The 24,760-nt window shown below is 37.4% G+C and overlaps 2 protein-coding genes and 1 pseudogene across 3 annotated transcripts; 2 read left to right on the top strand and 1 right to left on the bottom strand.

Annotated features, from left to right (window-relative positions):
• The first annotated feature begins 9,148 nt into the window (after window positions 1–9,148).
• Window positions 9,149–18,521, top strand: LOC111328187 (uncharacterized). Its single transcript, XM_088745009.1, has 5 exons — window positions 9,149–9,300; window positions 9,746–9,907; window positions 10,155–10,232; window positions 10,812–10,879; window positions 13,450–18,521. Exons 1-5 carry the CDS (start codon window positions 9,210–9,212, stop codon window positions 16,627–16,629), a joined length of 3,579 nt encoding a protein of 1,192 aa, XP_088601135.1. The 5' UTR covers window positions 9,149–9,209; the 3' UTR covers window positions 16,630–18,521.
• On the bottom strand, window positions 18,452–22,337 carry LOC148716112 (neuroglobin-like). 2 transcript variants are annotated; one of them, XM_088745018.1, is made up of 3 exons: window positions 21,706–22,337; window positions 20,393–20,618; window positions 18,452–19,630 (listed from the first exon to the last, which is right to left on the bottom strand). In XM_088745018.1, the coding sequence occupies exons 1-3, from the start codon at window positions 21,990–21,992 to the stop codon at window positions 19,484–19,486; spliced, it is 660 nt and encodes a 219-aa protein (XP_088601144.1). In that variant the 5' UTR covers window positions 21,993–22,337; the 3' UTR covers window positions 18,452–19,483. The 2 variants fall into 2 exon arrangements, with proteins under 2 accessions (XP_088601144.1, XP_088601143.1); XM_088745017.1 differs by having other exon boundaries at window positions 19,490–19,745; window positions 21,706–22,335.
• On the top strand, window positions 22,004–24,023 carry LOC148716111 (uncharacterized; annotated as a pseudogene).
• Window positions 24,024–24,760: the final 737 nt, after the last annotated feature.

The raw sequence follows: 24,760 nt of genomic DNA, 5'->3' as shown, positions 1-24,760 counted from the left end.
TATAGGGACAACTTCCTCTTGGCAAATCCAGATAAGTTTCAGTCTCTTACGATTAACCCAAGAAACATAGATGCAGATAAGAAGGGCAGCGTTCTCACCATCGCCAATGACGTGATAAGGAAAACTGAAGAAATCAAGCTATTAGGAGTAAATATAGACAAGAACCTTAACTTTACACAACACATTAGCGAAATATGCACTAAAGCCAGCCAGAAAGTAGGAGTCCTCATGCGCTTGCGTAACCTAATACCATGCCAAGCTAAGCTCATACTGTATAAAACAGCTATAATGCCACATTTAACATACTGTCATTTAGTCTGGAACTTTTGTAAATCTTCAGATGGGCGCAAAATCGAACGCATCCAAGAGCGAGCCCTGCGTGCGGTCTTCAAAACAACAACAGAGACATATGAGGAACTTCTTAAGCGTGCTAAGTTACCTACGCTTCATAATAGACGCTTACAGGACATAGCAACACTAATGTATAAAGTAAAGAACGATCTAGTACCCAGCTACATATCTGAGATATTTACTCGAAAGGGTACTCGTTATAACCTTAGGAATAGTGACTTTGAAATACCACGATTTAACACTATACGCTATGGTAAACACACACTAAGGTATCAAGGACCATATATTTGGTCCAAATTAGAAAATGGTATGCGTGAACTACCAAGCCTTAGTATCTTTAAAACTAGAATCCGTAGAGTTGACCTGGTCAGCCTAGTGGAAGACAGTGGCAACTGCTGCAATCTTTGCAGCACGTGATTTTTTATTTTTTATTTTTTTTTATTTTTTATTTTTTTTATTTTTTTTTTTTAAATTATCTGCATGGTACAAGTATTTTTATGTTATCTGAACACTGTTGATATTTCTGAATATTTTAAAATTTTAATGCATAGTTTATCGGCTGTATTGTTACTTATTATGATACTGTACATAGTTTTTTTATTAATTTAGTAAGTAGGTGTCCCCAATTAGCTCTATGAGCTAAATACATTGACACGGTAATAAAGATTTTATTTATTATTATTATTCCTTTGAAACATTTCCATGATGGACTGAGTTGGCACGATCGCAAAATAGTCGAACGTTGTTTCCATCTCCGCGACAGAGGTAAATAAGGAAGCGTGGTTGTATCAGATATTTATACATAAGGTAAATACTTTTATTTCGAGTTTCTCAGTTAACATTTTCTTATTCAAATATTTTTTATCTGTCCTAATTTTCCCTGATTTTCAGCGATGAAAGACTCTTAAACTTGCAAGCTGGATTGCTAACTTTTACTTTATTCTCACGTGCTGTGTATTACCGCTTCCTGTTTAAGCTACACAAATATGAAATTACATGTTACAGCTGTCGTATTCACAAAATATCGCAGAAAATACCTGGTATTTACCCCCGGATGAGATAAATACTTCGGGAGAGTTAAAAGGAATATCCAAATGATCGATTTAGTTTACGTAGTGCTAGCGCTGTCGTGATCGAAACACTTTCAGTTTCGTTTGCGTGTGTCGTGTTGCAGAGCATGCAGATCGTGTTTTCATGTTAGGATTACGTATTAACTTAAAGTGCTCCCCATTAACGATGCATCTCAATCAAAAAAAGATAAACATTTCAGGCGTATTCCTTGTGATTGCGTTTATTTCATGTTTAACAGTTATTTTTTACTTTTGATTGGCTGTTAGATTCTCCCTCCAAACTGTACATGTTGATTTATTCCCCTGTTAAACATTGGGACAAATTGGTGTTTCTTAAAATGTCAAGTAGGGTTTTATTCCAAGTATCCTTTCAGCTGTATTCAATTTCAGAAATCCAATTCAATAACTATTAATTAACTATTAATGATTGATTGGTATCGGCACTGTTTTACCTTATTCTATCTGCGGATAAAATATGATCGGCATAAAAAAATGACAACTGAATATCTCCAATTCATTTTTTTTATTAAAACTGCATGGTTGGGTTCTACATTTGGCTGTATGTATTCAAGTATGTGTCTGGCGATAATTTATATTATTACATGGCAAGTAGTCTTGAGGTAAATTCAAAAGTTCTGATTGTTTCTTACTTGGTCAGAATTTGCTATATGGACCATTTTCTTGAAAAAGTCCTACACAATGTATTTTTTTCTCGGAAGCCAGAAAATTCAAAGTAAACTAGTTTAGTATGAGTGACATTTTAAACTACTTGCCCTTACTTTGCTTTCTTGAGTCATACTGGGAAATATTGGCATTCAGTCATTTCTGTACTGCGACAACTGTAGTATCAGGTGAAGAAGAAAGGCGACTTGGAGTAAACACAAACTAGCACGAGGTTTATTCAAGATGACTGATCTTTTCCCAGCAAGCAATTCAAAGCCTAATCTTTCAACAACCTTTGGCCAATATTTAACAATTATTTGCCGAAGGTGAGGTGAATATCGTCAAATAATCCCCGAGACGAAGTCGAGGGGATTATTCGACAGTATTCACCAAACCTGAGGTGAATAATTGTTTTAGTATAATTTCAGAGCTGAACAACAGAGAAATTTCTAAAATCATAACATTTTAGTAACATTTATTAACATTTTATTTTAAAATCTGATATAAACCACGTGGAGCGGTTTATATAGCATCATATAAGGAACTGCTTGACCAATCAGATTGCTGGAAACTCTTTGCTCAGCTCTGAAATTATACTACTCCCCAGTACAACTCTAATTATGCTTGATCTGTCAGTAAGAAGTCAGTAGTGGCTTTAGCAAAAATGATTTACATGTATCTCAGTTTATTTTCAATTCCACAGCAATTTCCAGTTGTTACAGTAACTCTGCTTTGACTGAAAATTTTTGTAAATATAAATCCTCTTTTGAAGACACCCAGGGAGGATTACATGATATCTGAAAAGTAACAACTAATCTTATAGTGACCAAGACAATTAAAGACTAATGTTTGTTAGTTTCTATATAAGACAAATCAATTATATGCACAACTAAAACAAATTATGGAAATAACAATGATTGCAAGAAAACAATTAGCGATATACATGTACCACCTGTTAAGTATTGAAAGCCATTTCAACATGCATCAGCACTGACTAAGTGTACATATATTTTAGTATTTTTCCTGTGATACATGTAGGTAGATTGGCATCAGTTCAAGTGGAAATTAAGTAAAAGACTAATACCAGTATATCTTCAACAAGTTTTGACCAAGATCCCAATTTAAATATCAAATGAGAGAATTTTACTTTAGTTTTGTAAAAGTTGTTTTTAGTGAGAAAGGATAGAGCGTAAACTTCCCTTCTCGGGAGAGATGTCAGGTGGCCTAATTGTTAGTGCAGGTCTCAGGACTCAGGGTCAACAGGGGATGCATTTGTATCCTGGCCAGGGCATTGTGTTTTGTTTTTGGACAAGACAGTTTCCTCTCAGAGTGCCTCTCTCCACCCAGGAGTGTAACTGGGTACTAGTGAATTGTCAGGGAAGCCTGATGAAATGCTGGGGATGTTATTGTGAGATAGACTGGCATCCGTTCAAGGGGGAAACAGTAATGTGCGCAATTGTTTCATGTAAGGAAACCAGAATAAGAACTGGCTGGAAAGGCCTGCACTGCTCTAATACGGACTTGATCTACCTATAGTAATAATTTTTGATTACCTACATCTTTCTTCCCAACAGCCTCTTAATTCAAATGATTTAAATTGTCGTTACTAATTATGAACTGGCAAGACACTTTTATTCCTTCAGACTAGCTTTCCCAATTTATCTCAGTCAAGACTGTATTTTTTAAATCTTGTAATTCATTATAATGATGGAAGTGACTGTTTATTTAAAAGTAAATTATTGTTATCTTTAGTATATATATCTTTCGTTATTTTGCCACTTTATTTGTTTGTATTCTATTTATACAATGTATTGGCTTGTTGTAATGTTTTGTCAATGAATTTCTCCCTTTCTCAGATGAAGGGAAAAATATATTTACTTTAATTGCAATTGGGTTATAATGTTGAGCTGATGTTCATAATACCATTTATAACCATGCATCTTTTTTTCAGACCTGGATAATTTAGAATAGCAAATTTGTAAGAAGCCTTTTTCTTACAGTTGTTATATGGCTACTGAAAAAGGTCCAATTAAAGTTCCATGTGAAAATGAAGACTCAGCTGAAAAGGAAAATGCTACAGGCGAGGACACTTTAGAAGGTGAGCCGGGTTCAACTTTAGCCTCAATGTTATCTGACTTTTTGTTAATCATAGGGTTCTTGCTTCTTGCACTTAGTTTGTTTCAAAGTACTGGGAATACATATATCTTATTAGACATTTTGTTGTGTAGTATCGCTGAGTATTTTTACAAGTTGTGCCGTATATTAACGAGCCCATAGGGCTGGTTAAAATACAAATAACAAGTAAAAATACTCAGCGATAGTACACAACAAAACGTCTAATAAGTTATTTATTATCCAACACGCCAGATTGTTATTTTAGTGTGGGTGAATTTCACGGATATAAATATTCACGGAGTGTGCACGTGGCAGAAGTATGCGAAGCGGAACGGAATTGGCGTGTTGTTGTGTTGCTGTTTCTATTTTCTTCAATAAATGGAGAAATTTCCTAGTTGTCTAACTGCTTTTTTTCGTTCGATTTATTTAATAAACTTGGATCTTTATTTGCCAGCCATTCAGACTCTTTTGTCATCGGAAATATGATTCAAATTGTCCGTCATTTTTTCTTTTTCGTAACTTCAATCCAATTCTTCGCTTATGCGACGCGAGAAAACCTGTCCAACTGGTTCTCTGGAGTACAAATACCACGTGATATTTAATTTAATTTAATATACTCCATTTTCACTGCATTATTTGCAGTGGGGAAGGACTAGAAAGGAACATATGAACCATTCGTGCTAGTCCACCCTCCCACCTATCCCACCCCAGGGGAGGACATCCATCACACAGTAATCTCGTGTGTGGGAAATTTACGTCTCCTATCCCAACCCTGCAGGAGATGGGACCTCCATTTATTCGTCCCTATCCAAGAAGACTAAAATATCTAACCATTTCTTGATGTTATAGAAAGGTAGCAAATTCTTCTCAATTATTTTAAGACCCTGAGTGTTGGTCCGGCCGGGGCTCGAACTCTCGACCTCCTGCACAACAGTCCAGTGCTCTATCCATTGACGAGTTTGTACTCATCTATGGCGTTATTTGTAATCTACGGAGTGTGGTTGGATAATTAATCCAAATATTTTAGGCAATATTTTTCTTTAAATAAGTCTAACATGCAAAGTTATGGTCTGGTATTAGGTAAATTAGAAATGTTGGTTAATGTAAAACAGTTTTATAACTTATATTTAAAATAATAAGTCTGTTGATAACCCTTATGACTTTGCTAACATCTTTAACAACTTCTTTGCTAATATTGGTAAGACTACGGAGAAGGGAGTCCCTCGGGGAAGTCATAGCCCCTTATTCTACCTTAGGGGTAACTACTCAGGATCAATTTTTTTATCCCCTGTCACTTCAAATGAAATTTGGACTTTTATTGGTAACATGGATACTAGAAAGTCTTCTGGCCCATACAATGTACCTGTTACTATTTCGAAAACTATTAGGGACTATATATCCGAGCCTCTTGCATTTTTAGTGAATGATTCCTTTGTTAGTGGTAATTTTCCTGAGAAATTAAAATTAGCGAGGATTACTCCTGTTTTTAAGAAGGGCTCAAGATTTGACATAGACAATTATAGACCAATTTCTGTTCTTTCTAACTTTAGTAAATTATTTGAAAAAGCTATTACCATCACCTCTACAGTTATTTGGAAGAATTTAAAATATATACTTTATCCACTTCAGTTTGGTTTCAGAGAAAAATGTTCGACTACCCATGCTCTAACTTATTTTTATCACTGAATGTATTCGTCAGTCGGAGTGAGTCCATTGATAATAATGAATTTGGTTGTGGTATATTTATAAACCCAAAAAAAGCTTTTGATACTGTTAATCATACAATCCTATCTAAGCTTAACCACTATGGAATAAGAGGTGTTGTGCTTGACTGGTTTAAATCTTACTTATTCCAAAGCGAACAATTTTTAGATGTTAATGGTCATAACTCAGCTTCATTACATGTGACCTGTGATGTCCCACAAGGATCTATTTTAGGACACTTTTTATTCTTATTATATGTAAATGATTTGCCCCACAATACTTCTAGCTTACTAACATTTCATCTATTTGCTGATGGCACTAACATTTATTTTCTAGCAAAAACCTTAGTCACCTTGAAACAACCCTAGATCGTGAACTAAAATCTGTGCTGAATGGATGAAATGTAATCGATTAGCACTTAGTATTTCTAAAACTAACTTCATTCTTCAATTTTCATGTAGCAAAATTGTTAAGATTTATGTCGTTGATTTGGCGTGAACATTGAAACAGTGTGAATCACGAAAGAGACGGCGCCTTTGTTTATCTTAAAGCCATAATTTGGCCGTAATTGCAGCTGAAGTTGATACGATATAACTGGTTTTCGCCCGTCGCCAGCCATTGATAAGCTGATCATGATTAGTGATTGATTGCCATTGATTTCAAAGGAGTTCCAGTTATGAGGCGTGTCACATATGTTTACTTCAACCTTGCATTGAATCATGGTCCAAGGCTGACTTCCCCTTTCACAACTGCAGCTGCTGTTATTTTACAGCGGCGACAAGTTCCCAGCTTAGAACAGTTTATTGAGATTCTTCGTCCTATAACATACCTGTGGAGTCTTACTTGGTACTTTGTCAGTTCTAGTGACTTTCTTTGAAACATTTCCATGATGGACTGTGATGGCACGATCGTAAAATAGTTAAACGTTGCTTCCTTTTCCGCGACAGAGGTCAGGAATACAAAGCGTGGTTGTATCAGATATTTAAACAGAAGGTCAATACAACATTTTCTTCTTCAAACGCGTTTTAATCTGTCCTAATTTTTCCTAATTTCTGGCAAAGAAAGAAGACTCTTTAACTGCAGAGTATTGCTAACTTTTTTGCTTTGTTCTCAAGTACTGTGTATTGCCACTTCCTGTTACTAAATATAACATCTTTCAGCTACACAATATGAACTTACAATTGTTACAGCTATCTAATTCACAAAATATCGCAGAAAATACCCCCGGACGAAATAACTAATTCGTGAGAGTTGAAAGGAATATCCAAATGATTGATTAAGTTTACGTGGTGCAAGCGCTGACCAAAACACTTTCAGTTTCGTTTTCGTGTCATGTTGCTAGAGTAGGCAGCTCTTGTTTAGCACTAGCTTTCATGTTAGGATTATGTTTCAACTTAAATTGCTACCCTATGAACGATGCAAAAAATCTAATCAAAAAGCTATAAACATTTCAATAAAGGCTGATAGTTTCGAAAGAAACTGTTTGGGGCTACGTTGGTGGGGGTAACGAAATAATTTGGATATATCAACAAGGTTGAAATGGTAAATTAGCCACCGTAACGATTACAAAAGCTGTTTTTTGTCAGTCAGTTATTTTTAACTTTTGATGGACTATGAGATTCTCCTTCCAAGCAGTACGTGTTAATTTAATTCCCCTGTTAAGCATTGGGACAAGTTGGGGTTTCTTCAAATTAATGTCAATTAGGTTTTTTTTCCACACGTCCTTTCAGCTGCATTCAATTTTCAGAATCCAATTCAACAACTCTTAATGATTGATTGGTACTATTAGTAAATGTGATCAGCATCAAAAATCACAACAACTGAATATCTCCAATCAATTTATTTTATTAAAACTGGTTTAGTTCTACATTTGGCTACATGTATCCTTGTCTGTATCCAGTGATAATATATATTATTACATGGCAAGTAGTCTTGAGGTAAATTCAAAATTCTGATTGGTTCTTACTTTGTCAGGATTTTCTATATGGACCATTTTCTTAAAAAGGTGACATACACAATGTATTTTTTTCTCAAAATCCAGAAAACTCAAAGTAAGCTTAAGTTTAGTCCAAGTGACATTTTAAACTACTTGCCCTTTGCTTTCTCAAGCCGTACCGGGAAATATTGGCATCCAGTCATTTCTGTACTGCCACAACCTTGGGCCAATATTCTCCAGTATGACCCTAATTGTGCTTGATCTGTCAGTAAGAAGTTAGGACTGGCTTTTACCTAAATGCATTACATGTTTCTCAGGTTATTTTGAATTCCATAACAATTTCCTTGTTCCTCTACATGGATTGAAATCTTTTGGAATATAGATCATCCTCTATTGAAGACAGCCAGCAATTAGGATTGTATGCTATCTGAAAGTAACAGATCTTGATGATCGAGAGAATTGAAGACTTGTATTTTATTTTCAAAGACAAGTCAATTATAAGCACAAACAATGGAAATATAAAATGATTGGAAAAAAAACAAGTGGCTAATAATAATAATAATAGTAGTTTAATATTTGTAGTGTGCAAATTCCATTTACATATGATCAAATGCGCTATGTATGCATATACCACCTGTTATGGATTAAAATCCATTTCAACATACATCAGCACACTTAAGTGTATTTATATCTCAGTGTTTTTCATGTGATCATGCAGGTAGATTGGCATCAGTTCAAGTGGAAATTAAGTAAAAACATACCATTACATCATCAACAAGTTTTGACCAAGATGAATTTAAAAATCAAATAAGAGAATTTTACTTTGGTTTTGTAACATTTGTTTTTCATGAGAAAGGATTCAGCATAAACTCTCCCCTCCAGGGGAGACAATTGGTGGCCTAAATTTGTTTGTGGTCTCAGGACTCAGGGTCAAGAGGTCTGCATTTGTAACCTGGCCAGGGCATTGTGTTTTGTTTTTGTGCAAGACACTTTACTATCAGAGTGCCTCTCTCCATCCAGGAGTGTAACTGGTCACTAGTGAATTGTCAGGAAGCCTGATGAAATGCTGGGGGTGTTACTGTGGGATAGACAGGCATCCCTTCTAGGGGGGAGTAAGTAATGTTCCCAATGATGCTTCATGCAAGGAAGCCAGGATAAGGTCTGGCTGGATGGGCTTGCACTTCTCTAATAGAGACCTGATCTACCTTAATTATAATTAACTTCGTCTTTTTTCCTAAGTCTCTTAATTTAAATTATTTAAATTGCTGTTACAAATGATGAACTTGCAACACACAGGTGCTGATTCAGACTGGCTTGCCCAATTTTTATCCATCAGGACTTATTCTAAAAATCTTTTTCTAACAGTTGCTATGGCAACAGAAAAAAGTCCAATTAAAGTTCCTTGTGAAAATGAAGACTTACCCAAAACGGAAAATGCAACAGGGGGCGACACTTTACAAGGTGATATATCTGCAGGTTCAATTTTGGCCTCAGTGTTATCTGGCTTTTTTGTTTACCTTAGGGTTCTTACCTAAAAAATCTAGCTTCTTGCGCTTAGTTTGTTTCAAAGTAGAGAATACTGACTTTCTTCTAAACAACACTGAACCACAAAACTGACAGTCTGATCAGTTAAATGAGCTTTCAACCAAACAATGTCACACAGGGATTTTTTCTGTGAGAGGGAGGGGGAATGGGGGCTGCAATCATCATCTCAGGTACAGTACTGTAATGTCAACAGGGATGGGTCATCAGGTTCCAACCAGGCAGGTGCTCAGGTGGCAGCTGGCACAAAAGAAAAAAAATTGCAGATTTTAAATCTCCAGGTTTTGGTAGCACCAGTCTCTCACACTGAAATGAACTACCCTCAGAATTTGACAGAAATTATTTCTATAATTTTTCTCTGCAGCCAGAGCTGATGTTTATAGGAATCAAGGTAATGAGGCCTTTAAGAAAGGACATTTCCTCAATGCTATTCACTTTTACACAGAAGGAATTAAAGTGAACTGCAAGGACAAAGAACCGAAGGCCAAACTGTATAGCAACAGGGCGACTGCACATTTTAAATTGGGTAAGATCATTAAACTTTAAGTGTGCATTTTTCTCTTTCAAAGGGCTGTGTAGTGGTGTTCTGAAAGGAAGTGATGATTTTAAATATTAATTCACAGACAGCAATTCTCTGACAAAATATATCCCTTACCAGTTGGCCGGTAAATCATACAAATTAAGAAGTGATTTTTCCCCCTCAGCAATTTTCCCAATAAAGTGATAGGTTTTCTACATGTAAAGCTAATTTGATATCTGTATTTTAAAAACAGGAAATCACCAGGATTCACTGAGTGACGCAAAAGCTGCCACTGAGTTACAGCCAACTTATCTCAAAGCAATTGTGAGAGGTTAGATAAAATTATGTTAATCGTGATAATGAAAAAAAAAAGTATTTTAATATCAGATTATTTTTTTTACTTTGTATTATTTTTGATTAAGTTTGAGACTTAACCAGTATATTCCTTATGCTTTAGCTGTCCAGATTCAATTCACAATTGGCAAAATTGATGGTCATGTTCAGGATCAACTAAAAATTTATCCCAATATAAAGTTACTAAAAATGTATACCAATATAAATTTATTAAAAATGTCACGGTATCCCAAGATAAAGTTGTTAAAATGTGGTTTTCCTTCTCTATTTTTGCATTACATGTCTTATTCTACCTATCTCTTGGTAAATTTTGGGAGGATTTAAGCAGACGTCCCAATTTATAGGTGTTCTTGAAAGTTTGTTCATTAATTACCAAAACCTAATGTGACTGAAACCTATGTATAGGGCCTCTTATTCTTTTCCTTTTGTTTGTTTGTTTCCTTTTCTTCTGGTCTGTAATGTTTTAGGTTTAAAAGGTTTAATATCTGGTTCTTTTCTTAAAATTGAGCAATTATTATGATTGTAAATAGAAAATTCTTTGGGTTGTTTCCCACAGGAGCCAGTGCCTGTGTTGAGCTGAAGAGATTTGAAGAAGCAATCACTTGGTGTGATAAGGGATTAGCTGTATCCTTTGAAGCAATCTGTTATTCCAACTGTGGGTGATGGAATTATTTGCATGATAATTTGACATTTTATGAGAGAAAATGCAAAGAAGGGTCTCAATTTTCTTGGGTATTTTTCAGCTCGTACTTTAATTATGCGATTGAAAAAAGTGGGCAAAGTGATATACCGTATTTATTCGACTATAAGCCGAGCGATTTTTCCAACAAATTAAACTGAGAACAGGTAAATTCTCGCCAAGGTAGGGGGCTCGGCTTATAGCCGAGTATTTTCGCCAAAAAATATTTACGGGTGCTTAACAAGATTCGAAATTCAATGTTTATTCGACTATAAGCCGAGCGATTATTAACAAACACAAATTTCCGAGATCACGAAATTAGTGATCTTAGTGCGAAGGCTGATGGAATGGCGTTTTTTCCATCTCTGGTACCAACCCAGTGAGGCTTTGAAGTCTGTATCACCGCTCAATTCCTTCGCTTTGAGCCGTAGAATTAATCCGCTTACACCAATTCCTGTAAAAGATAAAAGAGATTAATTGTTTGACTTGTTTTGACAACATGAAAAACTGGCCAATCAGAAGCGGTCATTCCCACGGTTTGTGTAAACATTGCAACACGATCTGACAGATATCAGCTGATCGAAGCTTTTCATTGTTTTAAAGAAGCGAAAGACTTACCTTGACTCCTCTGCTCTGAAAACCAGTCCAGTAGTGTTTGATCCAATTCAGGATACTTTGGCGAAAAGCAGCCAATCGTCTTTCGCTTTGCTGACATTTTAAGCTCTCCATTAAACAGGTTCGCTTGATCTTTTAGGCAGCGACGCACCATCGATTCACTGATTCCGTAATCTCTAGCGATCTCGGAGTTCTCGACGGCCTCTGCTTCAGCAACAACTTTTAGTTTGAACGCTAAGTTGTATGAAGAACGACGAACTTTCGGCATGATGATCGATTACGATAACTTTGAAAGAGAGCGATTGCTTGAGACAGGATTCTGAACTCAGGTGAATGTTTTGTTATGTCACGCATGGTTCTATTTATTTTCACATTAAATTCAACTTATCTGTGATTTGTTGTTACTTTCAATTAAGCGACCAATAACAACTGAGTAAATAACCTACTTTTTCTTTGCATGTTTCCCGAGAGGGAAGCTCCTTTTGTTTTCGGTTTATGATAATTCATCTCAGTTAACAACACGCGTGGAGTACTTTGCAATTATTAGGTCTCGGCTTATAGCCGAATGTTTTGTGTTTATTTTTTATTTCAATGCAACAGCTGCTGACATGAAGAAGTTTAGGGTCTCGGCTTATAGCCGAGATCGGCTTATAGGCGAATAAATACGGTACTCTTTTTAGCCATGACCTAGTCATACTCTCCCAGCCAAAAACGCCACATACTTTTGGTTTAAAGACTCTAATATACACTCAGTGTATATATTGTTCGTGGGTAAATCAGATCCCTCTGGAATGTGTTGAAAAGAAAACTCAGTAATTATAAAGTTCATGTGGCGATATTCTTCCCCCAATTTTAATTGTCCACTCCTCACATGCTGCTCAAAGCAAGCAGGCAATCAAGTGTCGGTAACGGAAATTGCTCATACTTTCACCAAGTTTTTCTACAGACAAACACAACTTTTGGAGGTACATATTTCTAACTCATTTCTTCCTCTGCTCTAAAACATTCGTCTGATGTTAAAAACATATTAGTTATAAAATCGAGCCAGTCAGCTCCCAAGTGTTTGGAAACGAGGGGTTATTTAGTAAATAAACCCCTTCGGGCAGCTGGTATGTCGGCTGATAATGTCTGCTGCTGAGAGATTGTCCGAAAAATGAATATTTGGCTGAGAAGCGAAGCTTCGAGGGCAAATATGAAATTTCGAGGACAATCTCTCAGCTAAGGAAATTATCAGCCGACATACCAGCTAGCCAGATCATGATGGGGTTTATTTATTTTATAACCCTCCCGTTAATTTATCACATCGCAATTAAACTGCGCGTAAACACAGTTTAAAAAAGCCAGCGGTGATCTCATGGTGAATGCGCGTGATTGACGCAAGCAAGCTAAGTACATTTGATTGGTTTAAATAACTTTATTTTCAGTGTGATTGGACCAAAACCTGACAAGCTGTCATTTGAAATTAACTCTCATAACGCCCCTTAGATCAAAAACTCCAAACTTGGCGCTTTTGGTTCACATTTTCTGACATGCTGTTCAAAAACTTGACTAGAAAGAAATTTTTATCACTATCGCTAGACTTAAAAAAACAAGTTTGGTTTCCTTCCATGTAAATAGGAGAACGGAAAAGTTGAAACTCTTGTGTTGACTATGTTTCTTTTTCACGGAAAAAATCGGAGGACAAATATCGACGCGGACGGGTGTAATTGCGTGATAACTGTCCTGTGATTTTGCACCATGTGACATAAAGTAACCAATAAAATTGCGCCAAAATTAATGGGTGGGTCATAAATTAGGATATTAAGCCCTCCTTATCATATACCAAAGTGATCAGAAACACCGTTGTTTGTTTTCTTTTTATAAAGGTTTTATAAACGGTTTAACTTTAACATAAGAAAAGATTGAAAAAAATAATGGGATCTTGATGTCATTGAGACTTCATTCTGTCAGAGAAGTTGACCTTAAAGTCACAAAAGAAGTAGGAGACAAGTATGGGGAGGGTATGGCTTATAGCAATCTTGGCAATGCTTGTTATAGTCAAGGCAATTTTCAAAAAGCCATAGAGTACCACAACCTTGATCTTAAAATAGCGAAGGAAGTAGGAGACAAGCATGGGGAGGGTAAAGCTTATGGCAATCTTGGCAATGCTTATCAATCCCTTGGTGATTTTAAAAAAGCCATAGAGTACTGTACCCTCCATCTTGAAATAGCCAAAGAGGTAGGAGACAGGCATGGGGAGGGTTGTGCTTATTGCAATCTTGGTAGTGCTTATCAATTCCTAGGTGATTTTAAGAAAGCCATCGAGTACCTTAACCTTTGTCTTCCAATAGTTAAAGAAGTGGGAGACAAGGTTGGGGAGGGTAAAGTTTATGGCAACCTTGGAAATACTTATCACAGACAAGGAAACTTTGAAAAAGCCGTAGAGTACCACAAACTAAAGCTTGAAATGGCTAAAGAAGTAAGGGACAGGCATGGGGAGGGTGTTGCTTATGGCAGTCTTGGCAGTGCTCATCGTGATATGGGTGATTTTAAAAAAGCCATAGTGTATCAAAACCTAAGTCTTAAAATAGCTAAAGAAGTTGGAGACAAGGTTGGGGAGGGTAATTCTTATGGTAATATTGGCAATGCTTATCAATCCCTAGGTGATTTTAAAAAAGCCATCGAGTACCTCAACCTTTGTCTTAAAATAGCAAAAGAGGTAGGAGACAAGGTTGGGAAGGGTAAAGCTTATGGCAACCTTGGCAATGCTTATCAATCCCTTGGTGATTTTAGAAAAGCCATAGAGTACATCAACCTGCATCTTGACATAGCGAAAGAGGTCGGAGACAGGCATGGGGAGGGACAAGCTAATGGCAATCTTGGCAATGTTTATCAATCCTTAGGTGATTTTAGAAAAGCCATAGAGTACCACAACCTACATCTTGAAATAACTAAAGTGGTAGGAGACAGGCATGGGGAAGGTAAAGCTAATGGCAATCTTGGCAATGCTTATCAATCCCTAGGTGAATTAGAAAAAGCCATAGAGTACTTCAACCTAGCTCTTGAAATAGCTAAAGAAGTAGGAGACAAGGGTGCAGAGGGAAATTCTTATTGCAACTTTAGCAATGCTTATCAATCACTAGGTGATTTTAAACAAGCCATAGAGTACTGTAACTTACATCTTAAAATAGCTAAAGAGATAGGGGACAGGCATGGGGAGGGTATGGCCTATGGCAATCTTGGCAGTGCTTATCAATCCCTGGGTGATTTTAGAAAAGCCATAGAGTACCACAACCTACATCTTGAAATAACTAAAGTGGTAGGAGACAGGCTTGGAGAGGGACAAGCCAATGGCAATCTTGGCAATGATTATAAATCCTTAGGTGATTTTAAAAAAGCCATAAAGTACCTCAACCTACATCTTGAAATAGCTAAAGAAGTAGGAGACAAAGTTGGAGAAGGTCAAGCTTATGGTAATCTTGGCAATGTTTATTTTTTTCTGGGCGACGTAACAAAGGCCAAAGAGTCATACAACCTACTGCTCAAAATTGCACAAAAGGTCGAAGACAAATCCTTGGAGGCAAAGGCCCTCTATTTATTGGCACGCGTTTTCAATTCGCTGGGTCGACTGCCAGAAGCCGTTGAACATTTGCAAGCTAGCATAACCTTATTAAATGCTCTGAGATTACTTCTAAAATCTAAAGACGAGTGGAAAGTCAATTTTCGAAATCAGTATCAAAACGCGTATGCGGGTTTGTGGAAAGTTCTCGCAAATCAAGGTAAGATCGACGATGCTTTAATTACTGCTGAGAAAGGACGAGCTCAAGCTTTGACTGACCTCATGGAATCCAGTTTTTGTGGAGGAGCAAGTCAGCCTAAGGGAGACGATGAAGATTTAGTAGTTTTAAAGAACATTCCATCAAACACTGTCTTTCAGGCAGTAGACGAAGATGACGTCTATCTTTGGGTTGTGTCCAAAGGAAAACAAGTTCAGTTAAGACAAATTCAACTCAAAGATTCTGTTTTAGAAAATAGTGGAGTAAGCCAGTCCTTTGAGTCGTTTGTCCTCGGTGTCTATACACAACTTGGTGTTCGTTCTAAAGTGAGTTGCGAGAATCGATCTTTGGATGATTTGAGGGAGAGCCGTGAAAAAGGGGTTGAGAAAACCGAGGAGCACACTCCTCATCCTTCTGTTCAACCTCCTGTTAAACAAGACAAATGCTTGAGCACTTTGTATGACGTCATAATAAAGCCCGTGGCTGACCTGGTTGAAGGGGCTGAACTACTCATTGTTCCCGATGGACTGCTGTGGCGCGTTCCGTACGCTGCATTGAAGGATGGTAATTCTAATTATCTGTGTGAATCATTCAGAATCCGACTCGCTCCATCGTTAACAAGTCTCAGACTCATTGCCGATTGCCCAGAAGATTATCACAAAAGCAGTGGCGCGTTACTTGTAGGAAATCCGTGGGTAGCTGAGGTTACTAACGGCCGGGGTGAGAAACTTCTAGAGCAGCTTCCGTGTGCTGAAGAGGAAGTAGAAATGATCGGACAGCTTTTGAAGACCACTCCAATCACTGGTAGACAGGCCACGAAACGAGAGGTGTTGGAAAGACTCAGTTCCGTTTCCTTAGTTCATTTTGCGGCACACGGATGTTTGGAAACTGGCGAAATTGCTCTCACGCCTGACCCACACCGACTATCTACGGTACCAACGAGGGAGGACTACATTTTAACAATTGGAGAAGTGTTGAATGCTCAAATTCGCGCCAAACTTGTTGTGCTTAGTTGCTGCTACAGTGGCCGGGGCGAGATCAAGGCTGAAGGTGTGGTCGGCATTGCACGCGCCTTTATGGGGGCTGGTGCTCAGTCTGTTCTGGTGTCCCTTTGGGCCATTGATGACGAGGCTACATTAGAATTCATGAAATGCTTTTATCGTCCCCTTGCAGAAGGTAACCGTGCAAGTGAGTCTCTGAACCTGGCCATGAAAAGCCTCAGGGAATCAGACAACTTCAGCGACGTCAAACACTGGGCGCCCTTCTTGCTGATTGGAGATGACATCACTCTGGACTTCAGTGCAAAGAAAGGAGAAAATTCATAGGTAAAATCGCATCCCTCAACATTTTTTTTTTCTCATCTCAAAAATAATGATTAAAATATGGCACAAGAACCTCGTAGTTTTTTTATATTTATTCTCTATTTTTGGACGTTTTGACCATTAACGCATCACAAGTTTACTTGTATTTCAAGCTATTTCAAATATGATTGATCTTTGTTAGTTTTGTGAAATGGAACTTCACATGTGCAATTTTTATGTAGTAAAGAGGTAAAACAGACTACTTCATCATATTTTGATTTGTGGAATTGTCTTTAGTCCTACCTTTGCAGTTATCGTCTTGCCGAAAACATCTTCAATCCCCCATCGCAGCCATACGCGGAATATTTTGTAAGTGTGTTACAAATTGACTTCCGGTGTGCGTTTCCATGTCAGAAGAGATGGTTTATCAGACTTCGTATCACTGACACCACTTAACCGCGAATCGACTCACGGCGGAACGATTCGTCAACTGCCTTTGACGATACGCAATGGTTTGGGTGTATAAGACAACCCTCTGACACTTTCTCACAAATTGATATTATCGTTTTAAAAATCCGGGTTATGTTTTGTAAAGTTTTTTTGCGAATGTAATCCATATAAATCCAGTCTAATTCTGTTATTGCCAAGATTGCCATTCAAAGCATGATTTAAAGAACCAAACAGCAAACATGACAAGTGTATCTCATTTGTTTGGCCATGTGCTTTAGACGTGAAGCCCACTTCGTTGAAAGTCATAAGAGTGCGGTTAATTTGGGTTCCTTTCATCATTCAAACCTTTAAGTGTATATTTTCAATGTTTTAAGAAAGAGAACCAGAGAGAGGGTTAACAATTCTCCACTTAATTCAAACAAAGAGAAACAGAGATGTAGAGTACTCTCTCAAGTTTTCATTTTTGGGAATTTCTAATATACATGATAGGGAATGTTTTATCTCCAGAAGGAAAATATTTACGCACATGAAATATGTCTACAATTAGAGGAAACTATGCAGTGTTCAACAGTAGCCATATCTGTAGAAAAGGCGTGTGAATAAAATGTGACTCAGGTCAGTGTTTGAAAAGGTTGAGGGCTTTAGAATAAGGCTTTCAATTTTTGAAATTTTCCTGTTTAATTAAAGTTTTTCTTTGCTTTGAACATCTCTTACTATAATTTAAAAAATATCTCTGCTATTTGGAACATTTTATGTATTTAGGACTGGCTGTGAAGTCAAAAGTTAAAGATATATTGTATCCCAGCTATTTAAGAGGGAATCTTTTAACATCAATCTTAACTTAGCAGAGTCTGGTAACTACCATCTGTGTTCTGGTAATAGTTAACCTTGCACATTGTTAAATGTGATGTAACGTAGGATTTTTGAAACAAGCGGGAACAGTTTTAACAAAATATTCTTGGTATAATGTTAATGTATTTAGATGTAAAGTAGTTAGTAGTTCGTTTCATTTCTAGTTTAAGATAATTGTTCATTTACCTTAGTTAATAAGCTCTTGAACTCCCAAGTTCAGAAGAAAATTTCTCCTAACTGATGCGAGTACGTTTCTTTGTTGCTTGATTTGGAGGATTCATTGTTACATCCCATTTCTAAGTGAAGGTTGTCCTTCCAGTTTATATTTTTGTTAATTCTCATTGACACTATATATGTTTGTCAGTATATTAATACTGTGAGGAGAATTTAAATAATGATCAGTCTTGGGAGTTAACGGGTTCATTTTAGTGTCTTTGTTTAGCACTTATTTTACTAAGTGATTATGACGATTTATTTTAGTTCCCTGTTTAATAATTTTGTAGTTCTTTTTTATAACAGAAATATATACTGTACAAGTACTGTGTTAATTTGTATTATCTACCTTTATTTTGTAAGGATTCTCAACAAGTGAAATACAGAGACTACAGATCTTATGGGGACTTCAAAGCTTGATTTGACCCGCGTGCGCCAAGTTGATAATCTGTGCAACTAATAGTGTACTAACATTCCATGTTTCAAGCCCACCCCTCCCCTCCCACTTGAGAAACGCGCGTCATCTCTTCGGTTGTATCTCTTCGGTTTTAAACACCGACGGACTCGTTCATAATTTTTCCTCACGCAAGTCTTTATCATTTTTCACATTTGCGCATTCCTTTTTACTTCTTTCTTTTGCTGCATCCTTTTTTCTTTTCCATCGTTCAACAATTGAGAGAAAAGTTGCCTCGAATCATTAATCCAAAGTGAACCTCATGATTCCGTTCTTTCCAAAACTTGCATGACGCTATCAAATGCTTTTTTTAAAATGTTGATGTTCAGTTAGTCTTAGAGACTACTCCTGCACTTAGCATATACCGACTTGAGGTCGTGTTCCCGCAAGACATTGGGTAAAAATCTTTTTCATTTGATCTGTGTTAGAGGCACCTCAAAAACGTCCAAACCTGAGTAGAATTAAAACAGAACTCAACCATCATAGCGTTAAAACAAATAGAGGCCTTCTATGGATGACAATCAAAGTTGATATTTTAAATAGCATACTTCTATTGCATTTGGTCCGTCCTTACGTTCTTTTCCTTTAAACCATCTTTACGCGCACTTCTTTCATCGTCCTTAACTTTATTCTTCCGCGCGCTATATTAGACGCGATCGTCTCCTTGTCTGTTTCAGTTTCACTCGTCTCAATCCTCGTTCAACGTCAGTCTTCTTACAACTCGTATGCCTCCCTACTCCCCCAGAGTAGTTGTTGTCAAGATCATTTTTTCCACTCTGATTAACTTGAGGTTTCATTAAGTCACTTCAATCCACCTAGGATAGTGTACACTTAACATCATCTCTAGCGTCCTCTCAGTTTTCAGTTTGACCGGATTCCCAGTGCACAAAATCTCTCACTTTTAAAGTGTCACCTGTCAGTGTTTGATCTCCTCAGTCCTCTCATCACAGATGCAGTTATAAAGCGAAATAGCTGTCTCCAGGTCTCGGCGACATAATCGGTGCATTTTGTTGGAAACGAGTCCTTCAGTGTCCAAATTAAGGCTTCTTCTATCATCTGATTGGGAATGGGTCAAGCTCCTGCCCAAGGTCCACCTACATAGGAAATCCAAGATGGCGGCAGGCCAACAGGGTTGGTAGCCGCCATCTTGGATGCAGACGCAGCGAAGACCCTGGAAAAGAGTTTTGACAAGACAATAATTAAGAAAGCATAAGTTGCTATAATACTTCCTGAGAGGTGGTAGACAACAACTTGAGAGCTAACACGTGCGGTCCATTATTCAACTCCATGCCTCCTTACATCGTAGAATAAACTCCTTGAATACACACGCCTCTATGCCCCTCTCCCCCCTCTTTAATAACACTATACATACCTGCAGTTTTTATCGTTATACAGCACAATACAACAATATGTATCCGTTAATAACACTATATATACTTCCCTTTACTGGTTCGAAATCAGTGGTTCGAATCCCGTACAGGCCTGATTTTTTTCAGGTCTGATTTTCGCTATTGCATAAATAACGCTCTCTACTGCGAGGATCGTGCATCATACGTATCTAATACCGCAGTTCAAAATATATGAACTTCATATATTCATTGTAAGTATAGTCTAGCCTTGTATAATAAAAGGTACCCCTAGATTGAGCTACATGTATGCTTCCCTTTACAGCAGTTTACATCACAATACAGCGCCATACATCAATATGTACCCCTAGATAACACTATGCTTCACACTTCTGCAGTTTACATTATCATCCAGCGCTATACAACAATGTGTAGCATTAAGTATCCTTGATCAGCATAATAGAATACATACATCGAAATGTTCCAGTCTCACGGACCATGGTTTATGTCTTTCTCCAAGGTTCATCAAATACTCCATGAAAATCTCTGCGTCATTTATGGAAAACACTGCATTTTCCAGGGCAGTCATGACTCGTCTGACATGAAGATACATAGACCGAGAGTTGATTACGTCTTCGAGTTTCAAACTCATAAAGGCGGGAAATACGTCTTGAATTCTTGGGTTGCACTCAAAAAGTCTGAAACGCAGTCATTCATTAACATCATTCTAAACTCTGAATTATGGGATCTCCATTTACGTTTATTTTAACGAATGAATTCCACTCCCATTGTGCCAGTTATACAAAGAAGTCAAGACATTGAGCAATGCCCACAACAAAACACAGCTACAGAGTTGTGAATCTCCATCCTCATTCCCATTAGAACTATGCTGTTAGGAAGGTAGTGTGCATGCATGTGTTTTTAAATTCAGTTTTGCAAAAAAGTATGGACCCGTTTAATTGGCAAGAAAACAGACGAAATACACAACAGCGCTCGTACATTTTTCGGGTTATTCTCCACAACCGGCGCTCGGTTTCTGGCGACTTGTTCAAGTATATTACAGCACTATTTAAGACGTAACTTATCTCTTTATACAATGGGAAATAAACAAACAACAGGTGGCGCCTTTAAATGGCCATAAAGCACGTTATGATAAGTAGGCAAGTCTTTCTGCAATAATGGTCATCAACAATTCATAAACATCGGTAGTAGCTGTGAAAGTTAACGCGTTATATTCGATCTTTGTGCATTTGGAAAACCCATTTGTATCTATACGATGACTAGTCCTTTCTCACACAGATGTAAAAACTATTCTGAGCCTGATCTGGTCGCAGGTGATTTAGATAGTTAAAACGTGTCAGCAAAAATAAACAGCTACTGATCCTTTTCATTAACTTGTATATTATTGTTCTCAGTTATCCAAGAAATGCTTAATTTTTTCTTCTCATTTCTTAAATGACTCAAATGTTTGGATTTTTCGTCCAGGGTCGAACTTTTCTTGTAATAAATTTGGATTCCAAAGACACAATGGTGACCTAATGACATAATTTATTAAAAAAAAAAAAAAAAAAGCAATTCAGAGATAAATCCATTTTTGGCGAACGTCACTTTATAAAAAACAGACATAATAATCTAGTTTGAAAGGTGCACGCATTACTGCTCGCGTTCAGTTGAAAAAGTTACACAAGAACAATTTTTTTTTGATGGGAGGTCTCGACATTCATTTTCTTTTTTCATGGAATGAATAGCAACAAACCAGAAATAGCGAATATTAAAAACACTTACCGTACAAACATTTTCTTCCCTATGACGCTCTTAACCGGCTCAACAAGTTTCCAAAATTCTCTTAAAATGCATTTTTGTTCGTGTGATAACGGAATGTCTCTGATTCTCGAAGCCGATGTTGCTGCAGCAACTGAGACTACTGTTTGGATTCTGTTATTACGCGACGCAGAACAACCCATGGTATTTATGGTTTGGCTGTCAAACGTAAAATGAAGATGTGTGCTGTAGACGTCAACTAAATAGATTAATGAATCCAGCTGCTGTTCCACGCAAGAGAGAGTTGTCATACTCTGAAATGATGGGTAAACACTCTGACGTCATCTGCACAAAACGTATTTTTTTATATCGACTAACATCTTGATGTAGTTGTTCATTAAGAAGAGACAGACAAACGCTGTCTCTACAAAAATTACTTAATACTTAAATGAATGATTCGTGCATGATTGAAAATTGGAAAATCTTTTAGCATTTTTCCCGACAAGAACATGCTGGCATTAAGTCAACACTTCGATCAGCTATGAATTGGCATTTCAGATATGATGATCGCGTCTGTCAGGTATATTTACAATTGCATGAGACGTTGTACCTCCATTTAAGCTCTGATTTCTTCCCCTCGCTGTCTTCAACCTATCTAACTGTCGTCGAACAGTCTCCCTCTGCGATTGGGCCATTTGGCAAATGTTATTTTTCTAGTTTGCCGATGCATGGCATGTGATAATGAGAATTTTGAAATTTTATTTTTTTCTAATCACCAGATGTCCTGGGAATTTTATCCGCGATATTAAGCGGAAGCCACGAATTTTCAACCACAGCTAAAGCCCCAAAAGTACAAACAATGTGCGACTATACACAAATGTGATAGAATAAATATATGAAAATCATATATTTTGAACTGCGGTATTTGATACGTATGATGGACGATCCTCGCAGTAGATAGCGCTATTTGAGCAATAGCGAAATTCAGACCTGAAAAAAATCAGGCCTGTACGGGACTCGAACCACTGACCTCTGCGATACTAGTGCAGCGCTCTAACCAATTGAGCTAACAAGCCAACTGAGAGCAGGCCGTTAAGTTGATTCGTAATGAACCCGTGAAAGTGATAAATGAGATAGAATAAATATATGAAAATCATATATTTTGAACTGCGGTATTTGATACGTATGATGGACGATCCTCGCAGTAGATAGCGCTATTTGAGCAATAGCGAAATTCAGACCTGAAAAAAATCAGGCCTATACGGGACTCGAACCACTGACCTCTGCGATACTAGTGCAGCGCTCTAACCAATTGAGCTAACGAATCAACTTAAGCTTACGAATCAACTTAACGGCCTGCTCTCAGTTGGCTTGTTAGCTCAATTGGTTAGAGCGCTGCACTAGTATCGCAGAGGTCAGTGGTTCGAGTCCCGTACAGGCCTGATTTTTTTCAGGTCTGAATTTCGCTATTGCTCAAATAGCGCTATCTACTGCGAGGATCGTCCATCATATATACACAAATGTATTGCGTGAACTTTCCTCCGTTCTTCAAACCGCTGATTTTCTAATACTTATGCCGTAGTTTAAAAATTTATTCATTAAAATAGTGTGCAAATGTTAATCGTAGACTAAAGCTGGCTTGATCTGTTGCCATGGGCCATCTTGTAAAAATTTTCGAAAAAAATATGTTGATGCGAACGAATTATTTCTCTGTTGTAACTCCTACATCCCTTAACGGACGGATTCAGACGGCGAATTTAGGATCCAACCCACCGCATATCAATGCAAGAAGGATACAGCTCTCCTACTTTCAGAAGAGTTAACAATAGTGTGGCTGGCCTCGCTATGTATTTTCACTGCCATCTTCATAGCTACTTTCCGGATTGTTCCTCAGTTGCCTGGTTACAAGGCAATCTTATATCAGCTCATACTTGTTCCTAAATTCTTGACTCTCGATCGGTTTTCTTCTCACTCTTGCCTTACGTCGATACATCAATCTTTTCATTTCTATCGAGTCTTCTTCGTCTCGGGTCATAATTTTTTTCTTGATGGTAAGTTATGTACTCAGAACTTTAGCCGTTGGATTTCTAACTAACGGTCTTCGAATTTTTTTATTGTTACCGTTATCAGTCTGATGGCTACCCTTTTTAGCTGTGAGTGTGAAAATCCGCGAGATGCATAAAGGATCCGTAGCTGAGAATCCCCTAGATATGGATACTATAAACACACTTTTGGCAGTTTTTGGCACCACCGTTGTTAGAATTTCCTTAATGATTTTCTTTTGGGAAAAGCTTTTCAGCGATGATAGGAACATCCTTTGCAACCATATTCCTTTGGAGTGAAAAACAAGAAACGAAAATCACACCCGGGTTCCTACTCTCATCCCCAGGGACACTCATTTTCATTTATTTCAAACTCGAAGAAATGCTTGTTAAATGTGTTTCTGAGACTTATATTACCTCTTAAGTTTAGTGCGTACAGTGCCTTGGAAACATGTAAAAATGAGAAACAATAATACTGAAGTTTAGCTAATGAGAACGTATGAAAAGTAAGAGAATAATGTTACGGGAAGCGCTTGAGAAGTACTGTATGTAATTTTAAGGTGTACATAAGAAGTATGCTATGTTTTTTTGGGAGATTTCTATTCCAAATGCAATCTATTTGGTTCACTTTGGTTGCTTTTGGCCTCTCATCACTCTCACCAGTGGCAGGTATTAACAACGTATGAAAAAAAGGGTTAAGGTTCTAAAGAAACTGTGGTGCTTCATCGGTATAGGTTCAATGAGATATTTTGGTTTTATCAACTGAGGTGAACGTAAATTGGCCACCGTACAGTTTCCAAATCGGAATGTTCCAGCGTCAGCCCTCCTCAGTGTGAATAGAAGGATTGAGTTACAACAGCTATCAAAAAATCTAAAAATATAAGTAGGTCATCCCTGGGTAGGAAAATCTGAAAAATCCTTTCAGAGAAAAAGCTGGGAATATATTCCCCGAAGCAGTGTAGGGCCACAAACCCTCTGAGGTCTAAATATGTATGCAGTAATTAAATGATAATAAGATAAATAACAGTTTATGTTCA

The sequence above is a fragment of the Stylophora pistillata genome, chromosome 14 (assembly GCF_964205215.1).
Source record: "Stylophora pistillata chromosome 14, jaStyPist1.2, whole genome shotgun sequence".
NCBI classification, from domain to species: Eukaryota; Metazoa; Cnidaria; class Anthozoa; order Scleractinia; family Pocilloporidae; genus Stylophora; species Stylophora pistillata.
Note: the sequence above shows the minus strand (reverse complement) of the source record. Positions and strands in the feature narration are given on the sequence as shown.